At 44.0% G+C, this 26,757-nt stretch overlaps 2 protein-coding genes and 1 pseudogene across 3 annotated transcripts; 2 read left to right on the top strand and 1 right to left on the bottom strand.

The window, feature by feature from the left end:
- Positions 1–1,456: 1,456 nt before the first annotated feature.
- zgc:153981 (dual specificity protein phosphatase family protein) lies at positions 1,457–3,166 on the top strand. Of its 2 annotated transcripts, none has more exons than XM_021610425.3 (3): positions 1,457–1,677; positions 2,174–2,391; positions 2,538–3,166. In XM_021610425.3, exons 1-3 carry the CDS (start codon positions 1,556–1,558, stop codon positions 2,747–2,749), a joined length of 552 nt encoding a protein of 183 aa, XP_021466100.1. In that variant the 5' UTR covers positions 1,457–1,555; the 3' UTR covers positions 2,750–3,166. The 2 variants fall into 2 exon arrangements, with proteins under 2 accessions (XP_021466100.1, XP_021466109.1); XM_021610434.3 differs by having other exon boundaries at positions 1,490–1,677; positions 2,182–2,391.
- Positions 3,167–3,233: 67 nt separating this feature from the next.
- Positions 3,234–4,710, top strand: LOC149985634 (dual specificity protein phosphatase 13B-like; annotated as a pseudogene).
- A 31-nt stretch (positions 4,711–4,741) lies between these two features.
- LOC118965320 (uncharacterized) lies at positions 4,742–25,924 on the bottom strand. Its single transcript, XM_036984177.2, has 3 exons — positions 25,669–25,924; positions 15,709–16,264; positions 4,742–8,413 (listed from the first exon to the last, which is right to left on the bottom strand). Exon 3 carries the CDS (start codon positions 8,402–8,404, stop codon positions 6,839–6,841), a length of 1,566 nt encoding a protein of 521 aa, XP_036840072.1. The 5' UTR covers positions 8,405–8,413; positions 15,709–16,264; positions 25,669–25,924; the 3' UTR covers positions 4,742–6,838.
- Positions 25,925–26,757: the final 833 nt, after the last annotated feature.

Genomic DNA, 26,757 nt, shown 5'->3' on the forward strand with positions numbered 1-26,757 from the left:
ATTTACATACGTATTCAGACCCTTTGCTATGAGACTTGAAATTGAGCTCAGGTGCATCCTGTTTCCATTTATCATCCTTGAGATGTTTCCACAAGGTGATTGGAGTCCACCTGTGGTAAATTCAATTGATTGGACATGATTTGGAAAGGCTACATAAGGTCCCACAGTTGACAGTGCATGTCAGAGCAAAAACCAAGCCAAGAGGTCAAAGGAAGTGTCTGTAGAGCTCTGAGACAAGATTGTGTTGAGGCAAAGATCTGGGGAAGGGTACCAAAAAATGTCTGCAGCATTGAAGGCCCCAAGATCACAGTGGCCTCCATCATTCTTAAATTGAAGAAGTTTGGAACCACCAAGACTCTTCCTAGAACTGTTCGCCTGGCCAAACTGAGTAATCGAGGGAGAAGGGTCTTGGTCAGGGAGGTGACCACGAACCCAGTGGTCACTCTGATAAAGCTCCAGAGTTCCTCTGTGGAGATGGAAGAACCTTCCAGAAGAACAACCATCTCTGCAGCACTCCACCAAACAGGCCTTTATGTTAGACTGGCCAGACGGATGCCACTCCTCAGTAAAAGGCATATGGAGTTTGCCAAAAGGCACCTAAAGACTCCCAGGCCATGAGAAACAAGATTATCTGGTATGATGAAACCAAGATTGAACTCTTTGGCCTGAATTCCAAGCGTCACGTCTGGAGGAAACCTGGTACCATCCCTACGGTGATGCATGGTGGTGGCAGCATCATGCTGGGGGGGATGTTTTTCAGCGACAGGGATTGGGAGACTGGTCAGGATCGTGGGAAAGATAATCGGAGCAAAGTTCCAGAGCACTCAGGACCTCAGACTGGGGTGAAGGTTCACCTTCCAACAGGACAACAGCTATAAGCACATAGCCAAGACAACGCAGGAGTGGCTTCGAGACAAGTCTCTGAATGTCCTTGAGTGGCCCAGGCAGTGCCCGGACTTGAACCCGATCGAACGTCTCTGGAGAGACCAAAAATAACTATGCAGCGACGCTCCCCATCCAACCTGACAGAACTTGAGAGGATCTGCAGAGAAGAATGGGAGAAACTCCCCAAATACAGGTGTGCCAAGCTTGTAGCGGCATACCCAAGAAGACTCGAGGATGTAATCGCTGCCAAAGGTGCTTCAACAAAGTATTGAGTAAAGGGTCTGAATACTTATGTATTTGATAATTACATTTTTTATTGTTAACAAATTTGAAAACATTTCTGAACATGGTTTTTGCTTTGTTAAAATGGGGTATTGTGTGTAGATTGATGAGTAAATGCGCTTTCCGAATGCACTGTATATATAGAGAGGGAGAGACTGAAAGAGAGAGAGAGGCAGACTGAGAAAGAAACAGAGAGAAAGAAAGAACAGGCTGAACCCAGAGCTAAATCGGTGGACAACCAGCAGCCACCTGCTTATGTCCCTCACACACCTACCCCCACCCCCATACACACACACACGCACACACCCCCGCCTGCTGGAGTTGGTCACACACGGCCAGAGGGCCGCAGTAGTTGAGTCAGTCAAGGTAGTTCCACTGTCTAGGGAGAATGTCAAAGGGAGAGCAGCAAGACCTGGTGGCTATTAAAGAACTAGAGTCAATCCTGGAGTCCTGCAAGCTTGAACTGACACCACTAGATGAGGTCTGGCCTAATCTCTACATCGGAAACGTGTAAGTTTTTATTTCTTATTTTAGTTTTTTCTTTTCAAAATTCCCTTACCCCTGCCGCTGGGTTGGATGGGTTTTAGAAATACGGCAATAGAGATAATAATAGATTAAATATATTGGATCCCCCTATCCAATCCTTTTGGTTCTACAGAGGTATGAGTAAGAGCTAAAAAGTAGAGGCTAAGGGTCAGAGGCTAGAGGTTGATTTGGAATTCAGCATCTCAAGTTCCTATAGTGGACTCTATTGCCCTATTGAACTCTGCTGAACACTGCTAAACCTTACAGAACACTGTTGAACACATACTGAACATGGAATTACAGAATATTGCTCTTTTTTTAAACTACTGCATTCATTTTTTGCCTAAATCTTGTCTATATTATTCCAGGCTGTTCACTGATTAATCCATTCTCTGCATGTTATTTCTGTTCAAACAGTTATGCAATCTCACATTTCACACTTCTCTCTCCCCATATATTTTACCCTCTGTCTTTCCCTTAGGGCCATAGCTCAGAACAGGGGTGCATTAAAGAAGCTTGGCATCACACACATCCTGAACGCAGCTCACTTTAAGCAGGGCAGCATCGGTGACCAGGATTACTATGGAAACACCTGTGTGTATTGTGGCTTCCCTACAGAAGACTCATCCCATTTTGACCTCAGCCAGTACTTTAAACCTGCAGCGGACTTCATACACAAGGCCCTGAAGACTAAAGATGGTAGGGGCACTTTAATGCAGGTGTTTACTTCTGTACAGTTTATTTAAGACTGTCTCTAGGGACATTTGAGTTCCTTCATCAAACTCTGCCTCTCCCTTCATTCCCTCCTTTTCTCTTTATTCCCACACTCTCTCTATCCTCTCCAGGGAAGGTGTTGGTGCATTGCATCATGGGTATAAGTCGTTCCGCCACGCTGGTGCTGGCGTTCCTGATGATGCACTGTCGTCTGCCGCTTCGCACCGCGCTCAAACATGTGACCCAGCGACGCGCCATCTACCCCAACAGACATTTCCTGTCACTACTGCTCACCCTCGACACACAGCTCACACGCAAGAGGAGACTATGTCCTCTTCTCTGACAGTCCTTCTTTCATCCCTCTCTCCTCCCATCCCTCGCTCGTCTCACCTCATATCTATCTATCCATCTCACACACAATCCTTTATACTGGTTGAAAATATGTAGTTGTAGGACTTTTACAGTAGGTACAAACTGGTATTAAAGCACAGCATGTTGTATATACTGTATGTTGTATATACACAGCATGTTGTATATACCATATAATGCGGTAGCAGGATTCCCTGGAGATAATGTCGATGCTCAATGCCTTTTAAAATCAAAAATATCTAAAGAATTTAAACTTTTCAACATCCCTGTGTTAGCCAGTGGTGATAGTTGAACCTGCTGTGAGTTGTGCAGCTGAGCATTGTCTCCTGGAAATCTATCAGTTGAAACACTAATAATGAGATTACACAATTAAAAAGGTACTTTTTTTCCAGTTTGGTGTCTGTTTTGTTACTTTCAGATGTCTATTACAACTATGGTATGAACAATAACTCCTCTACATTTTGAATAGTGTCAGCTGTCCAGTAAATTCTGGAGGATGTTTTCGTCATTGGTGAGGAGGTTTGGAATTACAGAGGGTTAAAAATGGAAACTAACTGCAGGTGTGTGTGGGAAGAGGAGCAGACACAGTGAGAGGAGGGACTATGCTGCCTGTCAAAAGTAAGTTGACTTGGATCAGAGGGGAAAGATGTTTTATTTGAAATTGTTGACCTGACCAGATTGTTTTCTGCTCTGCTCTGGTTTAGCTGTCACTGTGACACACACCTCCTCTCCAGACTGTGTCAGCATGTCTCTGAGGGAGCGATGATGTGAGTGTCCGTCTGCCTGAGCTGTTGGAGATCCTGCTAGCCAACCGACGGCCCACCGGTCACCTCAACCGCTACATCGGCAACCAGTAGGTACACACACACATGCACACGCACACACACACACACACACACGCACACACACACACTGGTCTCTGCCCCTGCAGTGGTCTGTCAGCCAACCAAGAGGAAACATTCCATCTGTCAGAGCTGTGTCAGATCTTATGGACCAATAGGCAGCCTGTAGGACCTAGTCTGGCCCAACCTCTACATCGGAGTGTGTGTGTGTGTGTGTGTGTGTGTGTGTGTGTGTGTGTGTGTGTGTGTGTGTGTGTAGAATTATAGTTTATAGAACAGTATGTAATATGCAGGGCTGTGGCTCGTGATAAAGCCCTGTTGTCATCTCTGGGTATCACCCACATCGTAAACAGTACGGACGGCTGTCACCGGATCATCACTGGCTCAGGTTACTATAGCGACCTGCCGGTGGAGTACTATGGTGTGGTGGAGGCTCCAGATGACACAGAGTTTAACCTTCATCCTCACTTCAACCCCACTGCAGATTTAATTTATACCACCATGACTCAAGACGCTGAGTGCAGTCACAAACACACACATCGCTCTGAAACAAAATGGTTATTGAGGTATAATACTATGTATGTCCTGGAGTCAAGGTGTTTGTCCACTGTGCTATGTGCATCAGCCGCCGTGGTGTTCTGGTGTATATGATGATATACCTTTCTCTGGTGGATGCAATAATGGACCAAACTCTGGCTTCCTGTACCAACTCATACAGCTGGACCTTCTCCTCAGGAGCAGAGGACACACACACGTGCACACGCACACACACACACCCTGCAGTTTAATTTAAAGGGGCAATCTTCGATTGGTACGTATTTGTTATTTTATTTTTTATTACTGATATACAACCATTGATTCTTAAGGAAAATAATGTATAAATGCCTCATGAGCTTAGTTCAACTGTTGTGCGCCATCAGAACCCAATATATAAGCTTGTTTTACTCCCTTGATTCTAAATCAACACTGTATAGCCTCAAAACATGGTTAAAACTATCATTTTGATATCATGCATGGTCAATGGTTACATTTACCAAGCTCTCAATTGCAGATTGAACCTTCCGTAGTCTAAAAATATTTGTCATTTTGTGAATTTTGCCTCTCCAGTGACATTGATTCTGATACAGCAAGAAAAAACATATTTTTTATTTGTTGTGACTGCATTAGTGTTACACTCTGACATTAGTGTCACCAGAGGTTTGTTTAGGCTCCATAATACAGAGGGGGGAAACACAGTTTCCTGGACGTCACCATCACAACTTCATCTAAGATACTTTATTGCTGATATCAACAGTAGCCTAGAACACATTATCTGAGACATACTGTATATTGACCCTTCATTTGGGGTATTACTGGGTTTGCCAAGTTACAAATCGACTTACATTGGACATAATTATCAATACAGATAACCATCAATACAGGTGGGTGTTTTAAAGACTTGATAACAGCAGTAATATTCTACTGATAAGGACTCCTATTTAACCTGCCATCTGGTCTCACGGCCTCCAATAGAAACCCAACAATACTGAACAATCTGTGCTGTGACCTGAAATGGCAACTTTGTGATTATTACTAAAGTAGGATAAATGAATTGTATTCAAATTATACTGTAAAAAACAATAGAGCCCTTTAATGCCAAGCTTGGTCATTACTTAATAAACAACAATAGCTTTCTTCGACATTATACAACTGATATCATGATTAAACAATTCTCGCTGCATTGTAGCCACAGTAAAAAGCAACTTTAAATCAGGTTACAGCACCTGTTGTGTTTGTTGTGATTGGTCAAAATCTCTCGCGAATGCAATATGTTGTAAATTACATACTTGACAGGTTTATCAATCTAACCGGCTAGTTGTAACTCATCCATTTTACAATACCAATGCAGCACATTGCTATGGCACAGTAAATTGACAAGATACTGTTACAGTAGTGATAGAATTCAGACTCAGAGTAGAGTCTTTTCAGTGATTGTTATTTGATAAACAACATGACTGTTTACTGGTTAACAGTTCACTTTTAACCTTCTGGTTAGATATATGACTAAAATAATTATTTGGCTGTGGTTTTGAGTCCACAAGACAATCATCACACAGAACATATACATGAAAGTGCATGTCAAACTCATTCCGCGGAGGGCTGAGTGTCTGCGGGTTCTTGCTTCCTCTCTTGTACTTCATTGTTTAATTAAGGCCACTGATTATAAGGAACTTCCCGCACCTTGTTGTCTAGGTCTTAATTAACAGGGAAAATCAACAACCAGCAGACACTACGCCCTCCATGGAATGAGTTTGTCTACCTGGCATTAAAGGGTCAAACGCAATAACTGTTTATATAAGAGAAGTTGAAAAATGGAATGAAAAATGTATTCACAAACACGCCATTTCACCTATTGTTATGTGCATTAATATATTGTATGATGTGATGAGATGTTTGCGTTCTTGATACACATTCTCCAGTCTGTTAACCCCTTCTCTATGTCACGGTATTCTCCTCTGCATCACAGTGTTGCATGAATCATCGGAGGTCAGTTTAAGTCTTGCTCTATGCTAGTCTTATGACGTACTGTCAATTCAGCATTGTGATAACTTTTCTATATTTTCTATGTGAATACGGAGCGGTAGAAGTGATTGTGAAAAGGTATACATTTCTGTGGTCTCTAAATCCTATACAGTATACGGTATGTTTCAAACATTCACACAGAATTTGACTAAATCATAGCATCAGAAATGAGAGGAAGATATACACATATTTCTAGCCATAGTGATTCGAAGTCTGTGCTGTATTGGAGCTTTCTTTTCCTACACTGTGTTGTTTATACCTTTATGCATGTTCGTTTACAGAAACCCCTTGCTCAGATCGAGTTATCCCCCCCCCCCCCCCCCCCCCCAGTAAATAAAACATTCTTCAATGAGTAAGAAAACATTATATCACTTTGTATGACTGTTATGGCAGCACTCTGTTCTATCACTTGGCATCTACGGTGATGATGAAGGTACCGTTACCAATCAAATCCATCCAAATGGAACCTTTCACTGTCTTTCCATTCACCTCTTTCAGCAGGTAGGTTCTTGTACACATGCCATGATTCTGACAGCCACACAGATTTTCTTAATCCAGACCTAATCCAGACACTATCTCTGGTGAATTGGAGTCACATTTGATGTGCAATAAAGCAACTGCCATCTTGACCATGGAAACCAGTGTTCAGGTTTCCCCTCTCAGTCCACGGCCGTGCTGGAGCGTGCGCAGCAGGCTGGGGTTCTGATATAGCCCAACACCCCGCTCCTCTTCCTCCAGCCAACGGCACCACCAATGCTTTTCCTGGATGTAGCTGGATCCTGGCGGGACAGCTTGGCAGCGAGGCCAGCAGTCTCCTTGATCTGCAGCTCCAGGTGCTTTTGGATGGCCAGGCCCAGCTCCTCAGGATCCACAGAAGCCCCGTACACCTCCCATGTCATCCCTTCCGCATCCCACTTCACCTCCTTCACTGGGGGCTTCTGGGACGTGTCTGTCTCATTCCCGTTCTCGTTCCCGTTCCCGTTCTCATTCCCGTTCTCCTCCACCAGGCAGACCTGGGGGAACACGTGGGCCAGACACGTCTCGTGGACCTGGCCCGTCTGCACCCCAACGTCCCTGAGCTCCCTGGGGGACATCATGGTCCCTGTGTCCCTGGTGGCTCCATTGTTGCTGCTCATACAGCTATATTTCTGAATGTCCTGCTGCAGGGCTCCACTAGGGTGTAGAGTTTTGGCCCAGGAGCAGTTGAGGTTACAATTGAGGTTGCAGCATTGCAGCAGGCGCTTGGCATCCAGCCCTGTCTCGCTGACGGAGGACATGAGGCGAGGGAGGGAGAGGAGGGTAGGCGCCAGGTGAGGCGGGAGCACCCTCTGGTCCCTGAACTCAGCTTCTGTGCCCGGAAGGTGTGGCAGAAGCTGGGCAGGGGTGGGGATGTGTTGGGGGTGGCAGTATGCCGCAAAAGTGTCCTTCAACGTCCCGTGGGGGTGGACGAAAGTGCAATAGCAGATGGCCTCCTCACATGATTGTAGGCGTTGGGCCTCACCGCCGACGTTAGCGGCTGTGTTAGAGGGGCTAGGGGCACCGACCCTGACACACCCGTCCTGAGGCTGCTGTGTGGGTCTGCCTCCCCCGCCGTTTCCCTGTCTGCAGGCAGTGGGGTTGGTTGTGGTCGTATTGCAGTGCTGGAGCTGCAAGGGCTGCTTGCAGGCTAAGGTGGAGAAAACCTTACGAGAGGCATCCTGGGAAAGGTAGTCTCTCCCTGGGCACAAAGGGCAGCTGGTTTCACTGTGAGGTGGAGGGGCAGGGACCTCCCTGAGCATGTGGAGGGGATCTGAGTGACTCCTCTGGACATTCAGCCTGGATAGATCCAGTCCTCCCAAGTCTCTCTGTGATGATGATAAGGGGTGGGGCGCCTGGATCTCTCCGAAGGCTTGGTGACCATGACTGGTGTTGCCCTCCTCGTGGTGATGGGCTGTGTGAGGGCGGACAGCATTCCTGGGGTCCACGCGGACAGATGTGTCCGGTTGGAGGTTGTGCTGGACAACCTGGGAAGGCCTCTGTCTGCCCGTTTCTCTGTCTCTTTGGGAGCATGGAGCCGTATGCTCACTGGAGCCCTTCCTGAGTTCCTCCTGCTTCAGAGGACCTGTCAGCCCATCTGTGGAACTCTTAGAGAGAGGCAGGAGGGGGTCGGTGCAGAGGGCAGAGTCAGGGGAAACACTGCCCCCTGGTGGGTATAGTGCTGACTCGGGATGCCCACTCTCTGCCATGGGAAAGCCCTGGAACACAATGGAAACAGACAGGGACATAAGCTCTTATTTATGTCAATGGGAGCTTACTGTACACAGTCTATGCATGAGGACTCCCTGATGAAACCAGTAATCTGGTACTATGCTAATTTATTTATTATGAGATGACTTATCATCCTGCTTGGAGCTAGTGTACTGTAACGACAGACTTGACAGCTAGAATTTCAATGTTTTTTTAAATAATTGAAGTGTAGTCTAGCCCAAGTGTTTTGACACGTTATAGGAAAACTCCACACCAAAACTATCTTTTGGTATTTGTTTCATTAGTTCATGTTGATATAGTCCCAAAATGTTTAGCATGTCAGCAGTCAAGTTTCCAATATATGTATTCTTCAAAATACAGAAATACAGCCTGTATAATGTGTTTTGTAAATTCGTACACATTGTAAATATGAAAATGGAATGCATTATTTCAGAACAGGACCTACTGCTTGCATATCAATATATTGACTTTTGCGATGGTGCAAAATATGATGCTAAATGCATCTTACCGGCTCTATTTCTGTATTTTGAAAGTTATTTATCTTGAAAACTTGATTGCTGACATGCAAAACATTTTGGGACTGTATCAACAATAGACTAATGAAACAAATACCAAGTTATAGTTTTTTTTTTGTCATCTCTGTATACCCATCGCAAGACCCACTAGTTGATGCTTATTCATAAAACGCTCTCAGGCCTCACTCCCCCCTAGCTGAGATATCTACTGCAGCCCTCATCCTCACATACAACACCCTTCTGCCAGTCACATTCTGTTAAAGGTCCCCAAAGCACGCACATCCCTCGGTCGCTCCTCTTTTCAGTTCGCTGCAGTTAGTGACTGGAACGAGCTGCATCTAACACTCAAACTGGACCATTTTATCGCCGTCTCTTCGGTCAAAAACTCTCTTACTGACACTTGTGGCTGCTTCGCATGGTGTATTGTTGTCTCTACCTTCTTGCCCTTTGTGCTGTTGTCTGTACCCAGTAATGTTTGCACCATGTTTTGTGCTGTTACCATGTTGTGCTGCTGCCATGTTGGTTTTCTACCATGTTGTTGTCATGTTGTGTTGCTACCATGCTGTGTTTTCATGTGTTGCTGCCATGCTATGTTGTCTTAGGTCTCTCTTTATGTAGTGTTGTGGTGTCTCTCTTCTCGTGATGTGTGTTTTGTCCTATATTGTTATTATTTAAATGTTCTTTAATCCCAGCCCCCGTCCTCGCAGGAAACCTTTAGCCTTCTGGTAGGCCGTCATTGTAAATAACAATTTGTTCTTAACTGACTTGCCTAGTTAAATAAAGGTTCAATAAAAAGAAAAAAATACATTTAGTTACGAAGTACAATCACATCTGTTACACCATGAGCAGACTGGCCAGGTATCCCTCACTCACAGTGGCAGAGACTAGCCCGTCAGATCAGGTCTGGATCAGCCCCTCGATGTTCTATAAGATTACAGGAGAAACACAGGGTTGTCTGTGTCTTCTTTGAGAGCATTAAGGGATGTCTCCAATGTAGCCTCTCTAATGCTTTTGTACTGGATGTGTTAACTTGTGACATGGCGTGATGATACGATGTCGGCTACAGTGCTAAACCTCGGTCACATAACCTTTAAGTCAAACACCCTGATACTGTATACACGAAACAGGTTTCACTTAACCAACGACAAGCTTCCCAACACAGGAATAATGATTAAAAGGATGTTTTGCTGAATCTATTAACATGTATTATTTCTTAATGTCTTTTTTTACTTGTATTTATTCAGGGGAGCCAAATTGAGACCAGGGTCTCATTCGAAATAGTGCCCTAAGAACAAACAATTCACAAATCAACATGCTAATTCAATAAAACAGCAAAAAAATCAACTACAAGATACAGCTGTACAGATACTGTCACGCCCTGACCATAGAGAGATGTGATTCTTTATGTTGGTTAGGTCGGGGGTGTGATTTAAGGGTGGGTTATCTAGGTGAATTATATGTCTATGTTGGCCTAGTATGGTTCCCAATCAGAGGCAGCTGTTTATCGTTATCTCTGATTGGGGATCATATTTAGGTAGCCATTTTCCCATTGTGCTTTGTGGGATCTTGTCTATGTTTAGTTGCCTGTGAGCATTATTATAGCTTCACGTTTCATTTGTTCGTTTTGTTCTTTGAAGTTTTCTATTCCATAATAAAGGATGGAAACATACCACGCTGCATCTTGGTCTACTCCTTAAGACGAATGTAACAGAAGATCCCACCACAAACGGACCAAGCAGTGTGGCCAGGAGACGAGCGGCGTGGCCATAATGGCAGGAGACAAAAGCCTTCCATGGAAGCAGACGCAGGAGGATCAACGGCGACTCCGAAGTTCACGACCACGATGGAAGCCCGAGAGGCAGCCCCCAAATATTTTTTGGGGGGTGCACACGGGTTGGTCGGCAAAGCCGAGGGGCGAGTCTGAGAGCGAAGAGGAATATTGGGATAGGCTGAGCGAGGAGTATTGTGAGATAGTTGAGGTGAGTGATGAGGTGGAGTGGATGTTTTGGTGTCTGGAGCAAGACAGTCACCGTGAGGAGCGTTTTGCAGAGATACGCAATGTGTCTCCAGTGCGCATCCACAGCCCAGTTCGTTCTGTGCCAGCTCCTTGCACTTGTCGTGCGAAAGTGAGCGTCCAGCCAGGAGGGATTGTGCCGGCTCAGCGCTCCTGGTCTCCAGTACGCCTCCTGGGTCCAGGATATTCTGCACCAGCTTTACGCACTGTGTCGCCAGTGCGTCTTCACAGCCCAGTGCATCCTGTGCCAGCGCCCTGCACTTGCCGGGCTAAAGTGAGCATTCAGCCAGGGCGCGTTGTACCAGCTCAACGCACCAGACCTCCAGTGTGCCTCCACGGCCCAGTATATCCTGCGCCGGCCATACGTACTGTGTCTCCAGTGCACCTTTACAGCCCAGTGCGTCCTGTGCCTCCTCCCGCACTCGCCCTGAGGTGCGTGTCATCAGCCCGGTGCCACCTGTACCGGTCCCACGCATCAGGCCTCCAGTGCGCCTCCATAGTCCAGTACGTCCTGTGCCTCCTCCCCGCACTCGCCCTGAGGTGCATATCATCAGCCCAGTGCCACTTGTACTGGTCCCACGCATCAGGCCTCCAGTGCGCCTCCAAGGTCCTGTACGTCCTGTGCCTCCTCCCCGCACTCGCCCTGAGGTGCGTGTCATCATCCCGGTGCCACCTGTACCAGTCCCACACATCAGGCCTCCAGTGCGCCACCACAGTCCAGAGCTTCCGGCGACAGTTCCCAGTCCAGAGCTTCCGGCGACAGTTCCCAGTCCAGAGCTTCCGACGACAGTTCCCAGTCCAGAGCTTCCGGCGACAGTTCCCAGTCCAGAGCTTCCGGCGACAGTTCCCAGTCCAGAGCTTCCTGACGACAGTTCCCAGTCCAGAGCTTCCGGCAACAGTTCCCAGTCCAGAGCTTCCGGCGACAGTTCCCAGTCCAGAGCTTCCGGCGACAGTTCCCAGTCCAGAGCTTCCCGCGACAGGTCCCAGTCCAGAGTTTCCGGCGACAGGTCCCAGTCCAGAGCTTCCGGCGATGTTTCACAGTCCGGAACCTCCAACGACGGTCTACAGTCCGGAACCACCTACGATAATCCACGGTCCGGAACCTCCTGAGACGGTCCACAGTCCGGAACCTCCTGAGACGGTCCACAGTCCGGAACCTCCTGAGACGGTCCACAGTCCGGAACCTCCTGAGACGGTCCACAGTCCGGAACCTCCTGAGACGGTCCACAGTCCGGAACCTCCTGAGACGATCGGCAGTCAAGAACCTCCAGCGACGATCGGCGGTCTAGAGCCTCCAGCGACGGTCTGTGATCTGGAGCCTCCAGCGGGGGTTCTCAGTCCGGAGCCTCCTGCGAGGGTTCCCAGCGACGATCTATGGTCCGGAGTCCCCGGCGACGATCTATGGTCCGGAGTCCCCGGCGACGATTCATGGTCCGGAGCATTTGGCGATGATTCACGGTCCGGTTCCTCCGGCGACGAGCCACAGTCCGGAGCATCTGGCGATGATTCACGGTCCGGTTCCTCTGGCGACGACCCACGGTCCGGTTCCTCCGATGACGTGTCCACGAGCGGAGTGGGTACTTCGCCCCGCACCGGAGCCGCCCCCGAGGGTAGATGCCCACCCGGACCCTCTCCTATTGAGTCAGGTTTTACGGCCGGAGTCCACACCTTTGGGGGGGAGGGGGGTACTGTCACGCCCTGACCATAGAGAGCCTTTATTCTCTATGTTGGTTAGGTCGGGGTGTGATTTAAGGGTGGGTTATCTAGGTGAATTATATGTCTATGTTGGGGGCAGCTGTTTATCGTTATCTCTGATTGGGGATCATATTTAGGTAGCCATTTTCCCATTGTGCTTTGTGGGATCTTGTCTATGTTTAGTTGCCTGTGAGCATTATTATAGCTTCACGTTTCGTTTGTTCTTTGAAGTTTTCTATTCTATAATACAGGATGGAAACATACCATGCTGCTTCTTGGTCTACTCCTTATGACGAACGTGACAGATATACTACATTTCACAAATAAATTATTTCAACCAAAACACACTCAAACCTCAGTGAATTCATTCCTCATCAGTATTCTAAGCTGAACTATTGGAACCAGGGATTCAAGATGTAATGAGGATTGTAAATGAGGTGTTAGAACTACTCGACCTAGGTCGGTAGAGACACAACAAACCTCAAGTTAACCAACCCTGTGAGCGGGTTTGGTGCCTCATATTTTTCTACTTTAACAGAGAAGTGAGTTGGAAACTTGTGCAGCATAGCTTTGTAAACAAAAAGGTAGAAATGAAGTCATCTACAGGAATTTAGAGAGGTCCAGCCGACCTCCTGATTAATGATGCAGTGATGAGTATTTAACCTGTTACCTGTGATAAAGCGAAGCACACTATGGTACAGTGTATCCAGGGGTTTTAGAGTAGTGGTTGCTGCATTCTGATAAATGCTGTCACCACAATCAAGAGCTGGCAGGAAGGTTTTCTTATTTATTCTCATTTAGACTCTTGAAATATTTGTTCTATACAGCCAAAATGTACCCTTAACATGTAAATGTACCCTTAACATGTAAATGTACCCTTAACATGTACATGTACCCTTAACATGTAAATGTACCCTTAACATGTAAATGTACCCTTAACATGTAAATGTACCCTTAACATGTAAATGTAATGACTCTCCTGTGTAAGACTGCAAAGATACATTGTGTATGTATGGTGCATGTTCTTTATGTGCTCTTCAATAAAAGAAGCCTGCTTTAAATCTCCACTTCTTAATTAGCTCATTCATTTTTTCAAACCTCACATTCTCAATCCAAAAGCCTAGATATTTATAGGCTGGAATCTGCTCGCTGAGAGAACCATCTGAAATATTTGTATGAGAATTAGAAAACAACAAACATTTAGTTTTTCCCGCATTAATTAAGTACACATTTGAAATCAACAAGGGCTTTCTGTAAGGCAACAAAAATCCGATTGCAGCACCAACAGCCTGGTCAGCAGTAGGAGCAACAGCATACATGACAGTGTCATCTGAATGCAGATGAATGTTACTATTATTGATATAAATAGTAAAGAGGACCGGTCACAAAATCATCCCCTGCAGGACACCTTTAGTGATATTGACTTGACACCATCAGAAAGCACACAGTGTCCTTTTCTGACAGCTCCCAAACCACTTGCGAGACATCTGGCCGAGGCCAATTTCAGACCTTTGAATGAGTAGGGGATGGTAAACAGTATCAAAGGCCTTGGATAGGTCTGTAAATAAAGCAACACAGTGATTCCCATGATCTAAGCCATTTAACACGTCTTTTAAGTCGAGCATAGCTGCTGAAAAGATGCTATGTCCTGGTCTAAAACCAGACTGGTACACATTAACAATAGAATTTGAATTTGGCCTTTCTATATACCCTTCTATGGGCTTTTTAAAATGGTGCATTTCATTCCCATTTAGTGTCTTGTTATTCTACTTCACATAAGAGGCCTCTAGGGTCAGTTTAGCTTTAAAAGCATCACCAATGAGCCTGCTCTACCCTGGGAGCCTAACGCCCCGTGGTAGCTCTCCATCCCACCCCAGTCCCATGGTACACCTCCTCATTAGTAACGTGTAGGGGCTCTGTGAGGGCTTTACAGACTGAATAAGAAAGCAGTCGCAACAACATGAACAGTATTTTTGGGATAACATGCATGACATGTGTTGTTCAATGTATTTCTTGAAGTCATCTGTGTTGACAGCTCAAAGCTGAGTGTTTTCACAGTCAATTACAACATGATGTGTTTGTGTAAGTCATTTAACATTGTGCAATGGAATCACTGTAGGGCCTGGTGTCAGTGGGCAAGCTGACCTGAAGTACAGAGCACAGAGTAACACTTTTTGGAAAGTCTGTACATGCTCTACAGACCATCTACAGACCATCAGTAACATTTCAACTATCTACTAAACCCTGACCCTTACCCTAACCTTAACCCTTACCCTAACCTTAACCCTTACCCTAACCCCAACCTTAACCTTAGCAAGCAGTTGCTTATGAACAGATAGTTGACTATCCGGACTATCCAAATAAAGTGTAACTAAGCACAGAGGCACAACAAGTCATCTGTCTCCTATAAATTGGTTACGTCTAAGCTGGTAAAATCAGAGGTTAGGTCACTTCTGGAAATAGACAAAGCAGACAGGTGATATGGCCTAAAGGTTTATAGGAGCATGCGACCAGTCAGCGATAAAGAAAGGAATACCAACACTTTGCCCACTGACAGCAGAACACAACACCTGATGTGTGGTAGTATGAAAATGGAGGTGTGAGAAGTCAGATAAATGCATTAGTTGCCTTTTTTCTTTTTACATAAATCCTTCAAACATTTCAGAATGTACCTCACGCAATGCAACAACGGGATATTCCTGCTACTATGCTATAGACACACCTAAACAATACTAATGCGCCAAGTATCTGAAGTGTGTATGAGACCAGAGCCAGATGGTGACTGACTGACTCACTCAAGGCCTGGATTCATTGCCCCCCCCCAAATAACCTGTAAGTAAAATCCCCACTCCCAACCATGTACACACACACACACACACACACACACACACACACACACACACACACACACACACACACACACACACACACACACACACACACACACACACACACACACACACACACACACACAACAACAACAACATTTCTACACCTCTGGAATGCAGCGATTTCACTTTTTTCAACCTGAAAGGTCTCTGTTGTAACCCCTGCTTACCTTTTAGAAAAAATATAAGATCCTTATGTTCCTCTTCTTTATTTACTCTCTCTCTCTCTCTCTTTCTTTGTGTCAGAGTCAAGTTATCCTCCAGGATCCCAGGATAAAACCCCTGTTAGTCCAGGTTGTTTGAAAGGAAAGGAAAGTGGTTCTCTACAGGTGATCTCCTTTTGCCACGCACCATCCACAGAGTCCTCCCTCCTCTCCAGTCTATTCCTCCTCTTCCTCCTCCGTCCCTCTATCCTGGCCGGGAACAAGATTGGGCAAACCTTGAGATAATCCTCTCTTTCATCTGATTACAAATGAGAGGCTGCACTTGTGAATCTTCAAATCGTATCCCAGGAGAGAGGGGTAGTGTGTGTGTGTTTGTGTGTGTGTGTGTCTCTATATGTGTGTGCGATGGTGTTAGTGATCGGTGGTGGTAGTTGTTTGGCTCTATATGTGGTGGAGAGGGGGATGGCAGATAGGACTAGGGAATTGGATGAAGAGAGGGGAGGGGGAATGATAATGAGGAGATGCTCAGTCAGGCAGACTGCTTCATTGCCACTCCATCCACCTGGAAGAAGAAGAGAGAGAGAGGAAATTGCATGAATGAATGCTCTGGCAAAAATAGAAGGTTTGATGGTGAAAAAAACACCCCCTCACACAGACATTCTGTCTCTCTTGCATCCTCCTCTCTCTCTCTCTCTCTCTCTCTCATCCTCCCCTCTCTCTCTCTCTCTTCCTCCTCTCTCGCTCCCTCTCTCATCCTCCTCTTTCTCTCTTTCTCTCTCTCTCATCCTCATCTTTCTCTCCCATCCTCCTCCCTCTCTTGCTCCCCCCCACACACACACGAACCCACACACACACATTATTTCGACTTTTACCTCACCTACTCCCTGTCACACTCCCCATCACTCTCGACCACTCTCCATCACTCTGTCCCTGTTGCTATGGAAACTGCAATACTCAATGGGACCCGGATGAATGTTCATTTTCTAAGTTGCTGGGTGGCGACAGACAGTGAAAACATGTCCACCTGGAATTGACAGTGCTCATAGTTGTCAAGTTACAAGAGAACAATGTGATTTTAAGTCTACTACTTCTGCATGGATGTCACATGCCATGGTACTGTATGTCCGTCTTTGCATGACAACCAATGAAAAGCATGAATGTAATTTGCTTGAGTTGGCATATTAAGATGAAAAGTAATGGGAATATGGGAGTATTGTAGTACTATGTGGTAGAATGGATTAGATAGCTATGACACTATAAAACAGTATTTATTGTAATTCATAAGGTTTCCCTTCAGCACAGATCTAGGATCAGCTTACCTTTCCCAAATCATAACCTTAAAAATTGGGAATGCAAAACTGACTGTAGATAAGTATCCAGGGGCAACCAACATACTATATCCTGCTTTGATAACATGTGAGTCAGACACCCCTGGACAACATTCAAATGCAACAGTGTGAGTCCATTGGCTGTGCGAGAGAAGGGTAAAGATCAGTAAAGGACCTATCCTCACCACGGTAACCGGTGAAAAACACAGGCAGAGAGGGTGTTTGATTGGAAGACAGAAAATGTGTGATCAAACAAAAGGCAGTCATGACAAAGCCTATCAGACATATCAAATGTCCTTGTTTGGGATATTGTAGTTGTACATGGAGGGTCAAATTAAATAATTATATTTATCTAGCAGAGGGAACAAAAGTAACCTTTGATCTTCCTAATTAGCTGTGCTTAGTGCATGCTGCTGAGATAGATACAAAAAAATATTGTTGTTTATGGTCCAGGTGATATGTGCCTAATTTTAGGTGATATGTTCACTTTTTCACAAAAGCATAAACATTTTCAGAAAGGGAGCCATCGCAAAAATGCCTCCTGGTGGCCGTTGCGGACATTTTTCTATTCTGCCATAACTGGACAAGGTATTTTACTTCGTATTTGCTGAACCAAACCTGATAACACAGAAAAGGTGATGTGTACACCTATGTTTTGATGGTCACGGATTACAATGTTGCCATGTACAACATCATAAATTGTTCAGATGATTATTTACTAGTGGACCACCATGGTAAGCCATGGAAGACAATCCAATAAAATGTCAGTTTCTGACAATGTTTACACAATATAATATCATGTATGTGGCATAGAAAGCCATACAGCTGCTGTCTTCTTGCCCCTGGTTATCAAAGTGGATATTGTGTGACGCTGCTTAAATTTACTGAACACAGGAAGGGCATTTGATTGGTCTGCACCCAGGGAGCTCATGGGGTGATTTCATGGGCAGGTATGTACCTCAAGCGATTGCTGGTCCCAAATGCCACTCACCACTCCTCAGCTTATATTTCTTAACAGAACATTTTCATTTTTGAACACTTCACAACTCTCTTCTATGATGGCACTAGCAGTCAATATAACATCAATTAAGCTAATTTCGCATCGCATCAAAATCAATGAAAACAAACGTTATTTACATAGCGTTTTTCACAACAGCGATTTTCACAGAGTGCTTTACAACAACCCGGCCGAGACCCCAAAGAGCAAGCAGCAGCTACTGTATGTGGCTGGAAGAAACCATCTTTAGCTGTACATAGTAAAAGGTTGGAGTGCGAGCTGTGACAAGCTGTCAATTTAGGCAAGAAAGTACAGCAGAGTACATCTGACCACCAGACAGTTGTTCATATAATAAGTACATGGATGACCAACAGGGTCATAGTAGATCAGAGTGTACAAGACCCTAGCCTGAGATTTGTCTCCAAACACGGACAAAGCATACAAAACAACTGATTTGACATTGCTGTTATATTTGCATTTGTTTTGAGGCTGAATTGATTAGATCTCCAGATGGGAGGAGTTGGGCATATGCACAATGTAAGGTTTTTGGTTAAGTTTAGAGATCTTCCATCTGGGAAAACAGGGTCCACTGAATATCTCTGGGTTTGTATGATGTGGTTTTGGTCATGATCCAGTCAATAGTAATAAGGAAGAGGATCTGAGAGATGATGGAACCCTGTCTCACTCCAGACTGCACAGTGAACCGTGCAGACTTGCCCATAATGACACTGCATTCAAAGTGGTCAAAATAGTATACCTTGATTAGTGTATATTGAATCGAATCTCAAGATCTTCCAGAGAGTTTCACCATGTATACTAGCAAAAGCCTTGATGTCTATGAAGTGAGAATGGGGAAGTGGGGGGACCATACATCCTTGTCCCAGAATCCTGCTTGCTCTTGCCTTAGCTTGGTGTCAATGGCTGACTCCATTCATTTTTGGTGATGCAGAATCAAAAATGGTTGACTAAAAAATGCTTGATGGCATTACCCCCAAACTGAGCTTCACTTTCCAGCATTATGTATAAAAAATATATATTATATTTTGTACATTTTTAGAAACAGCAATTTAATTTGATTTCTTTGCCATGGCTCAACCACGTTGACCATTATATAATAAGGAAAACTGTTTATGATGTTGTACTGGCAGTAATCCATATTCATATTACCATTGTAATCATATGAAGGAAAATGGATTGACCGGCTATGGCAGAAAATAGAATTGGCTGCCAAGAGGCGCTTTTGCAATGGCTCCCTTTCTGAAAATGTCCAGGACCCAAAACTATACAAACGTACTAAGTTTCATGCTTTTATGAAAAAGCTAACATCATTTTCACACATTGCCTGGAGTAGCATTGTTAACAAGTCTTATCGAGGTGTGGAAAGGGGTTGCGTTTGATTGGATGGGCTATGCTTGTGTGTCTGTATCTCAGTGGTTGTGATTGTTGTAGCGGCCTTGGGGGGAGGGGAGGGAGGAAGAGTTATTATTAGGAGCACCAGTCTCATTAAGACAGACTGAACATCTGGAGGGGGGCTGTACCAGAGACATATAGGTGGGGATTAAGGGTTATCTTCAAAGAGTGACAGTAAGCGAGGGATGGAGGATTGAGGCAGACTCATAGTGTGTTACCCTGCTGACCGACAACCTACACTGCTAAGAATGATGTCAGAACTCCTGTTCCAATTATAGTAACAGTTTCAGGACCTGAATAGAATCAGACAGAAGGGGTAATGAGACAGATTGACAAATTGTCTGTTGAATTTCAGACTGAAATGAAATTAGATGCACTATCATACAACCCTGCTACGACAAGGGATCTCAGCAACAGCAATGCCCTAACATGGTCGTGTTATCTTCCCGACATTGTGAGAGACAAGAAAGCCCGAGCTGCTCAGATATAATTACCGGCAGAGAAGAGCACCAAGAAGAAAACTGTCTGAAAAGAGTATGGATGACTGACACACTCGGCTCACTGAATAGATCCCCTCCTAATCCCTGCACACACAAACAACTCTCCAATTCTTTATGCAAACTATCCGTGAAAATTTGAATAAACATTACAAAAACACCTTTTATTAACAATGTCTGTGATTTAAAAAAATTGGAGCAGGCATTGATATCCGAATAATGCTTTGTTTCAGTATGCCTCGTTCCCAACCACGACCGTCAGAGATAAAGATATACATGGGGAGGCAGGGTAGCCTAGTGGTTAGAGCGTTGGGCCAGTAACCGAAAGGTTGGAAGATTGAATCCCTGAGCTGCAAAGGTAAAAATCTGTAGTTCTGCCCCTGAACAAGGCGGTTAACCCACTGTTCCTAGGCCGTCATTGAAAATAAGAATTTGTTCTTAACTGACTTGCCTAGTTAAATAATAGTAGAAAATGTAAGAAAATAACAAAAAAAGATATACACCATCTCCTTGGAGTTCCATTGGCCTGAAGCAAACACATAAGAGGTGCATCAGCAGTAAAACATCTGTGGTGTGAGAAACTCTACCAGGTAGTACTGTCCTGTTGCACCGTCGACAACCACTGTGATTAATATTATCTGACCCTGCTGGTCATCTATGAACATTGGAACATAATGGTCATGTTCTGTTATAATATCCACCCGGCACAGCCAGAAGAGGACTGGCCAACCCTCAGAGCCTGGTTCCCCGCTAGATTTCTTCCTAGGTTCTGGCCTTTCTAGGGAGTTTTTCCTATCCACCGTGCTTCTACATCTGCATTGCTTGCTGTTTGGGGTTTTAGTCTGGGTTTCTGTACAGCACTTTGTGACATTGGCTGATGTAAAAAGGGCTTTATAAATACAGTGCCTTGCGAAAGTATTCGGCCCCCTTGAACTTTGCGACCTTTTTCCACATTTCAGGCTTCAAACATAAAGATATAAAACTGTATTTTTTTGTGAAGAATCAACAACAAGTGGGACACAATCATGAAGTGGAACAACATTTATTGGATATTTCAAACTTTTTTAACAAATCAAAAACTGAAAAATTGGACGTGCAAAATTATTCAGCCCCTTTACTTTCAGTGGAGCAAACTCTCTCCAGAAGTTCAGTGAGGATCTCTGAATGATCCAATGTTGACCTAAATGACTAATGATGATAAATACAATCCACCTGTGTGTAATCAAGTCTCCGTATAAATGCACCTGCACTGTGATAGTTTCAGAGGTACGTCAAAAGCGCAGAGAGCATCATGAAGAACAAGGAACACACCAGGCAGGTCCGAGATACTGTTGTGAAGAAGTTTAAAGCCGGATTTGGATACAAAAAGATTTCCCAAGCTTGGCAACAATGCAAAACGTTATGTTTGGCGTAAAAGCAACACAGCTGAACACACCATCCCCACTGTCAAACGTGGTGGTGGCAGCATTATGGTTTGGGCCTGCTTTTCTTCAGCAGGGACAGGGAAGATGGTTCAAATTGATGGGAAGATGGATGGAGCCAAATACAGGACCATTCTGGAAGAAAACCTGATGGAGTCTGCAAAAGACCTGAGACTGGGACGGAGATTTGTCTTCCAACAAGACAATGATCCAAAACATAAAGCAAAATCTACAATGGAATGGTTCAAAAATAAACATATTCAGGTGTTAGAATGGCCAAGTCAAAGTCCAGACCTGAATCCAATCGAGAATCTGTGGAAAGAACTGAAAACTGCTGTTCACAAATGCTCTCCATCCAACCTCACTGAGCTCGAGCTGTTTTGCAAGGAGGAATGGGAAAAAATGTCAGTCTCTCGATGTGCAAAACTGATAGACATACCCCAAGCGACTTACAGCTGTAATCGCAGCAAAAGGTGGCGCTACAAAGTATTAACTTAAGGGGGCTGAATAATTTTGCACGCTCAATTTTTCAGTTTTTGATTTGTTAAAAAAGCTTGAAATATCCAATAAATGTCGTTCCACTTCATGATTGTGTCCCACTTGTTGTTGATTCTTCACAAAAAAGTACAGTTTTATATCTTTATGTTTGAAGCCTGAAATGTGGCAAAAGGTCGCAAAGTTCAAGGGGGCCGAATACTTTCGCAAGGCACTGTAAATGTGATTGATTGATTGAGTAAGGCTAGAAACTTTATAGCACTATTCAAGCATCAACTGTAGGCTAAACATTTTCCCTTGGAAAGAGAAGACTACACATATATGTGCATTGAACATTATCTGTCATAATAGGTCATTCTCTTCGGTCAAGTTTCATTTTACAACATTTTGCAGTAAAGCTGTTCTCTCCTTGGGGACAGTTTAATCTGCGGACCTGCACTCTAATATCCACGTTTGTGTTCACGACAGCAAACAAAATGAAAGTGCCACATGTGCTGCCTTTCAGCTCTTGTGCTGTGTACATATTGTATATACTGTATGACAGGGAGTGGAGAGGGAGTGGACTCGCAGAGTGGAGTAATAGTATATGGAATCAGTGATCCTTTTATTACATTTTGCACAAGGAGGATTTTTAAAGATATTAGAGGACTCAAAAAATACTGTGTTGAAAAGTTTAGGGAGGAAGTGGGTAAAATTGACTGGTCACCTGTGCTAGAGAGTGTAGGGGTAGACAGTGCCTGGGAAGACTTTAAATGTAGATTCCTTGATGTGGTGAATGTGATGGCTCCCATTAGACGGCAGGATGGATGAAGCACAGAGCAGGATGGATGAAGCACAGAGCAGGATGGATGAAGCTAAGAGGGGTTACTTTGCTGAGAAAATAATTGAGAACAAAAATGACCCTAAAAAGCTTCGGAAATCATTTAAGGAACTAGGCTGTAGTAGTACTACCAAAAACAAACTAAACAGCATTAAACTGAACATCAAAGGGGAGATGGTATATGAAAAAGCAGAGGTTGCCAATGAATTCAGAAAGCTGGTTAGCAAGCTGCCCACCAGTTCTGGTTTGTATGGAAGCAACCAAGTCAAGAAGTATTATGTAGAGTTAGGGGTTCAGCCAAACACTTTTTATTTTGCAAAGGTAGCAACAGCCAAAATAGTCAGTATGCTGGCAGAGTTTATCCAGCCACAGGCCTGGATAATATTCCTGAAAGGTTTCTTATAGATTCTGCAGAGCAAATTGGCCCTTGTATTACGCATATCGTTAATCTCTCTCCCAGGGACATGAAACAAGCTAAAGTTATACCTCTGTATAAGAAGGGGATAAAGTCTGACCCTGGGAATTATAGGCCTGTATCTATCCTCTGTGTAACATCAAAGATCCTGGAGAGAATTGTAGATGAGCAAATGTATTAATATGTTAACAAACAGGGTCTAATGTATGATTTTCAGTTGGGTTTTAGAAAAACATACTCCACTGATTCATGTCTACTTTACTTGACTGACTTCATCAGGAAAGAAATTGATGAGGGAAATCTGTGTGGAATGGTACTGCTTGACCTACAGAAGGCCTTTGATACAGTTAATCACTGTCTCCTAATCTCCAAACTGGAGGCACTGGGGTTAAGCAGTGTCCCTCTAGGCTGGGTAAAGTCCTATTTATCAGGTAGGGACTAAGTATTAGAGGTTAATGGTTCACTGTCTCAGGCAAAACCAATGAGTTGTGGCGTTCCGCAAGGGAGCGTGCTTGGGCCTCTGCTGTTTTTATTGTATATTAACGATATGAAAGATGCTTGTTCTTGCCGTCTTTTTCTTTATGCGGATGACTCTACACTTCTGGTGTTTCACCAAAAAAAAACTATGTTGGAGAGCATACTTAGCACAGAGCTTACTAACATTAACAAATGGCTTGGAGATAATAAGCTATCTCTGCACTTAGGGAAAACTGAAGTAATTATTTTGGATCCAGACCTAAATTGTGTAGGTCGTCTGAAACCAGAGTGGAGTTGGGGGGGGGGGGGGTTGCTGACTATTAAAACCTCTGTTAGCTACTTGGGATGTATCCTTGATGGAAGCTTGGGAGGTGTGAGCATGGCCAATAAGGTGCTAGGGAAGGTTAATGCCAGGACTGCATTTTTGGCTAGAAAGTTCAAGCTGCTTGATAAGGACTCCATGAAAGTGCTAGCTACTGCCCTCATTCAATACCATTTTGACTATGCTACTACTTTCTGGTTTGGGGGCTTATCTAAACTTATGAAGAGGAAGCTTCAGATAGCCCAGAATAAGTTGATCAGGGTAGTATTGAAGGTGAGTCCATGTACTACTCACATAGGCAGGAGCTGCTTTCAGGAACTAAACTGGCTGCCGGTTGAGGCTAGGGTGTCCCAGATTAGACTAGGTTTGGTTTACAGGAGTATTTATGGTCCTGCACCCAGATATCTAAGTGATTACTTTCCTCGTGTTAGGGATGCACACAATCACAGCACCAGATCAGGTGTTGCTGATGTGTGCTTATACAGGTTCAGGAGTAATGCTGGGAAAGGTACAGTACTTTCTTGTATACTGGAGCCTCAGAATGGAATGAGTTGCCTCTGCCCATAAAAACAACGTCCTCTCTGGGCAGCTTTAAACATAAAGTAAAAATATGTTTGATGTCTTCTGTGTCCATATGAATAACCCCTATGATGTAACTGGAATGATGAGATAGATGTTCTTCTTTTATGTTGTTGTTTTATCATTTCACTGACATACGGTGTTCAATCGTGTCTAGCCATCTTGTCTCAAGAGGACCACAATGGAAATAAGTCCAAGACGTTATTGTGTGTTGTCCTCGATGATTTTATTCATGTGCATGTATGGCTTTTTCAAGTTTTATGTGTGCTTGTTTTTTAAAATGGTTTAATTAAATAACTAAAACTAAACTAAAGGGGTTCCTGAACTTTTTTGGCCTGCGAACCAATTTTGATATTACAAAAAAAATGTTTACACACCATGTCAAAAATGTGGCCAATGTTTACTTTTTTAATTGCCGCTATAAGTCTATTACAAATCAGTCTGACTTTTTACAGCGTTTCAACTTCTGAAAGAAGTATGATTTGAAGTGACTGAAATGCATCGGAAAGGTATTGGGAAGTCCAGAAGATCATCAGGCAATAATTCTGTAAGATCTTCTATGTAGAAAAGAACATTCTCGTTGAGGATGTTATTTTCCCCCCAGTCTGCTTAGTGCCTGGTCTTGTCCACTCTGTTTTAATGAGTCCTGCGCGGCTTGTGGGCATTGTAGAGGGAAACATGAGTGTTCCTTAGAGTCTTAGCTTTCAGTGAAGGGGTCATAACATTTTGCAGCTTAAACCATTCAAAAGATAGAGTCACATTTGTAGGAAGGAAACAGAAACCACTCTGTTTATTACAACCACATCTAACGGCTACCAGAGGTTACTGAGGTAACCCCGGTTCTGTGAACCAAGCACATTTTTAAAATGGTTTATTTCATAGTTTCTATCACAACCCCATGTTTGGGAAACGCTGAAATAGGACATAATTACGTGCACATAAAGGAACAGGACCATATGGTAATGGAATATACAACACACATACAACACACATACAACACACATACTACACACATACAACACAGCAAAACATTTGACCTGTTGGACACTTTAAAATTCTTATCTGGATTCAAACCGATAACTATCTTATACAGTATAATCACCTTTCACCAACTGAAGAACACACAAAGCCATGCAGGTATGTGGTAATTGGACAAATTGGAAGGCGTTGTAACTTGTCCTGTCCCATTTCATGTATAGTATTACCTTCATATTACAGGATCATCTATGGTGCTCCAATGCTCCTCTCTGGTTTCTTCGTTCTCTTGTTGGTTTAGCGACCTCTGCATTAGCCACAACACCCCTCTCTGACTGTGGGGCTCACGCCTGATCCTGCGAAAACTGTGGATTCAGTGTAGAGCGTATCAGCAGTTCCAAAGTGCACTATTGTTCATTCACAGGTGCTTTTTAGAGCTCAGTTCCTTGTATTCTGGCCCTGCAAACACGCCTACGCACACAACCCTGAGACACATCTACTCTACAGTATATCTGCGTATTCAGTTTCACACACAGACTCACCTTGACCTAGAACGCATTCCTAAACCCATTTGTTTTTCCTATTCTGGCTTCACTGCCTGATAGAAGGAATCTGCACAGCATGCATGATTCTCGTCTGATGGCTTTCTGTGATTCATACAAAGCACTGTTTCATTTTGAAACCTGGGATGACATTATGAGCTGAAATAAAGGAATTCAGATCAAAAACTGGCAAATTTTATTACATTGCGAGTCGCAGTGTGCAGATTCTACAGAGTGTGACTCCTCATAAACTATAGATATTGAATGTGTTTTTATTGCGGGTTGCTTTGTCACACTTTATCTATACCTTTCAGATTGACAGTAGAAGTTGTCAAAGCTTTAGGATCATCACCTATAAGATACCATGGCCTGTAATCAACTGAGGTCAAAGGGCGAGGATCAACAGCACCGATCTAAATTGAGATTAAAGCGATGGAGCTACAGTAGACAGACAATATACAGATGTAAGTTCTGAATTTGATCACTCTGTTTTACATAAAGGATTTACATAAATTCACTGAAAACCTGTACTAACACAAGGTTAAATTAATTAACAGTATTGCACTTTTCATGTAGCCTAATTTGGGACAGCTGATGGCCTAACCACCAAATCAAATCAAATCAAATCAAATTTTATTTGTCACATACACATGGTTAGCAGATGTTAATGCGAGTGTAGCGAAATGCTTGTGCTTCTAGTTCCGACAATGCAGTAATAACAAGTAATCTAACTAACAATTCCAAAACTACTGTCTTGTACACAGTGTAAGGGGATAA

The sequence above is a fragment of the Oncorhynchus mykiss genome, chromosome 1 (assembly GCF_057628025.1).
Source record: "Oncorhynchus mykiss isolate SJ-2025 chromosome 1, ASM5762802v1, whole genome shotgun sequence".
In the NCBI taxonomy this organism is placed as follows: Eukaryota; Metazoa; Chordata; class Actinopteri; order Salmoniformes; family Salmonidae; genus Oncorhynchus; species Oncorhynchus mykiss.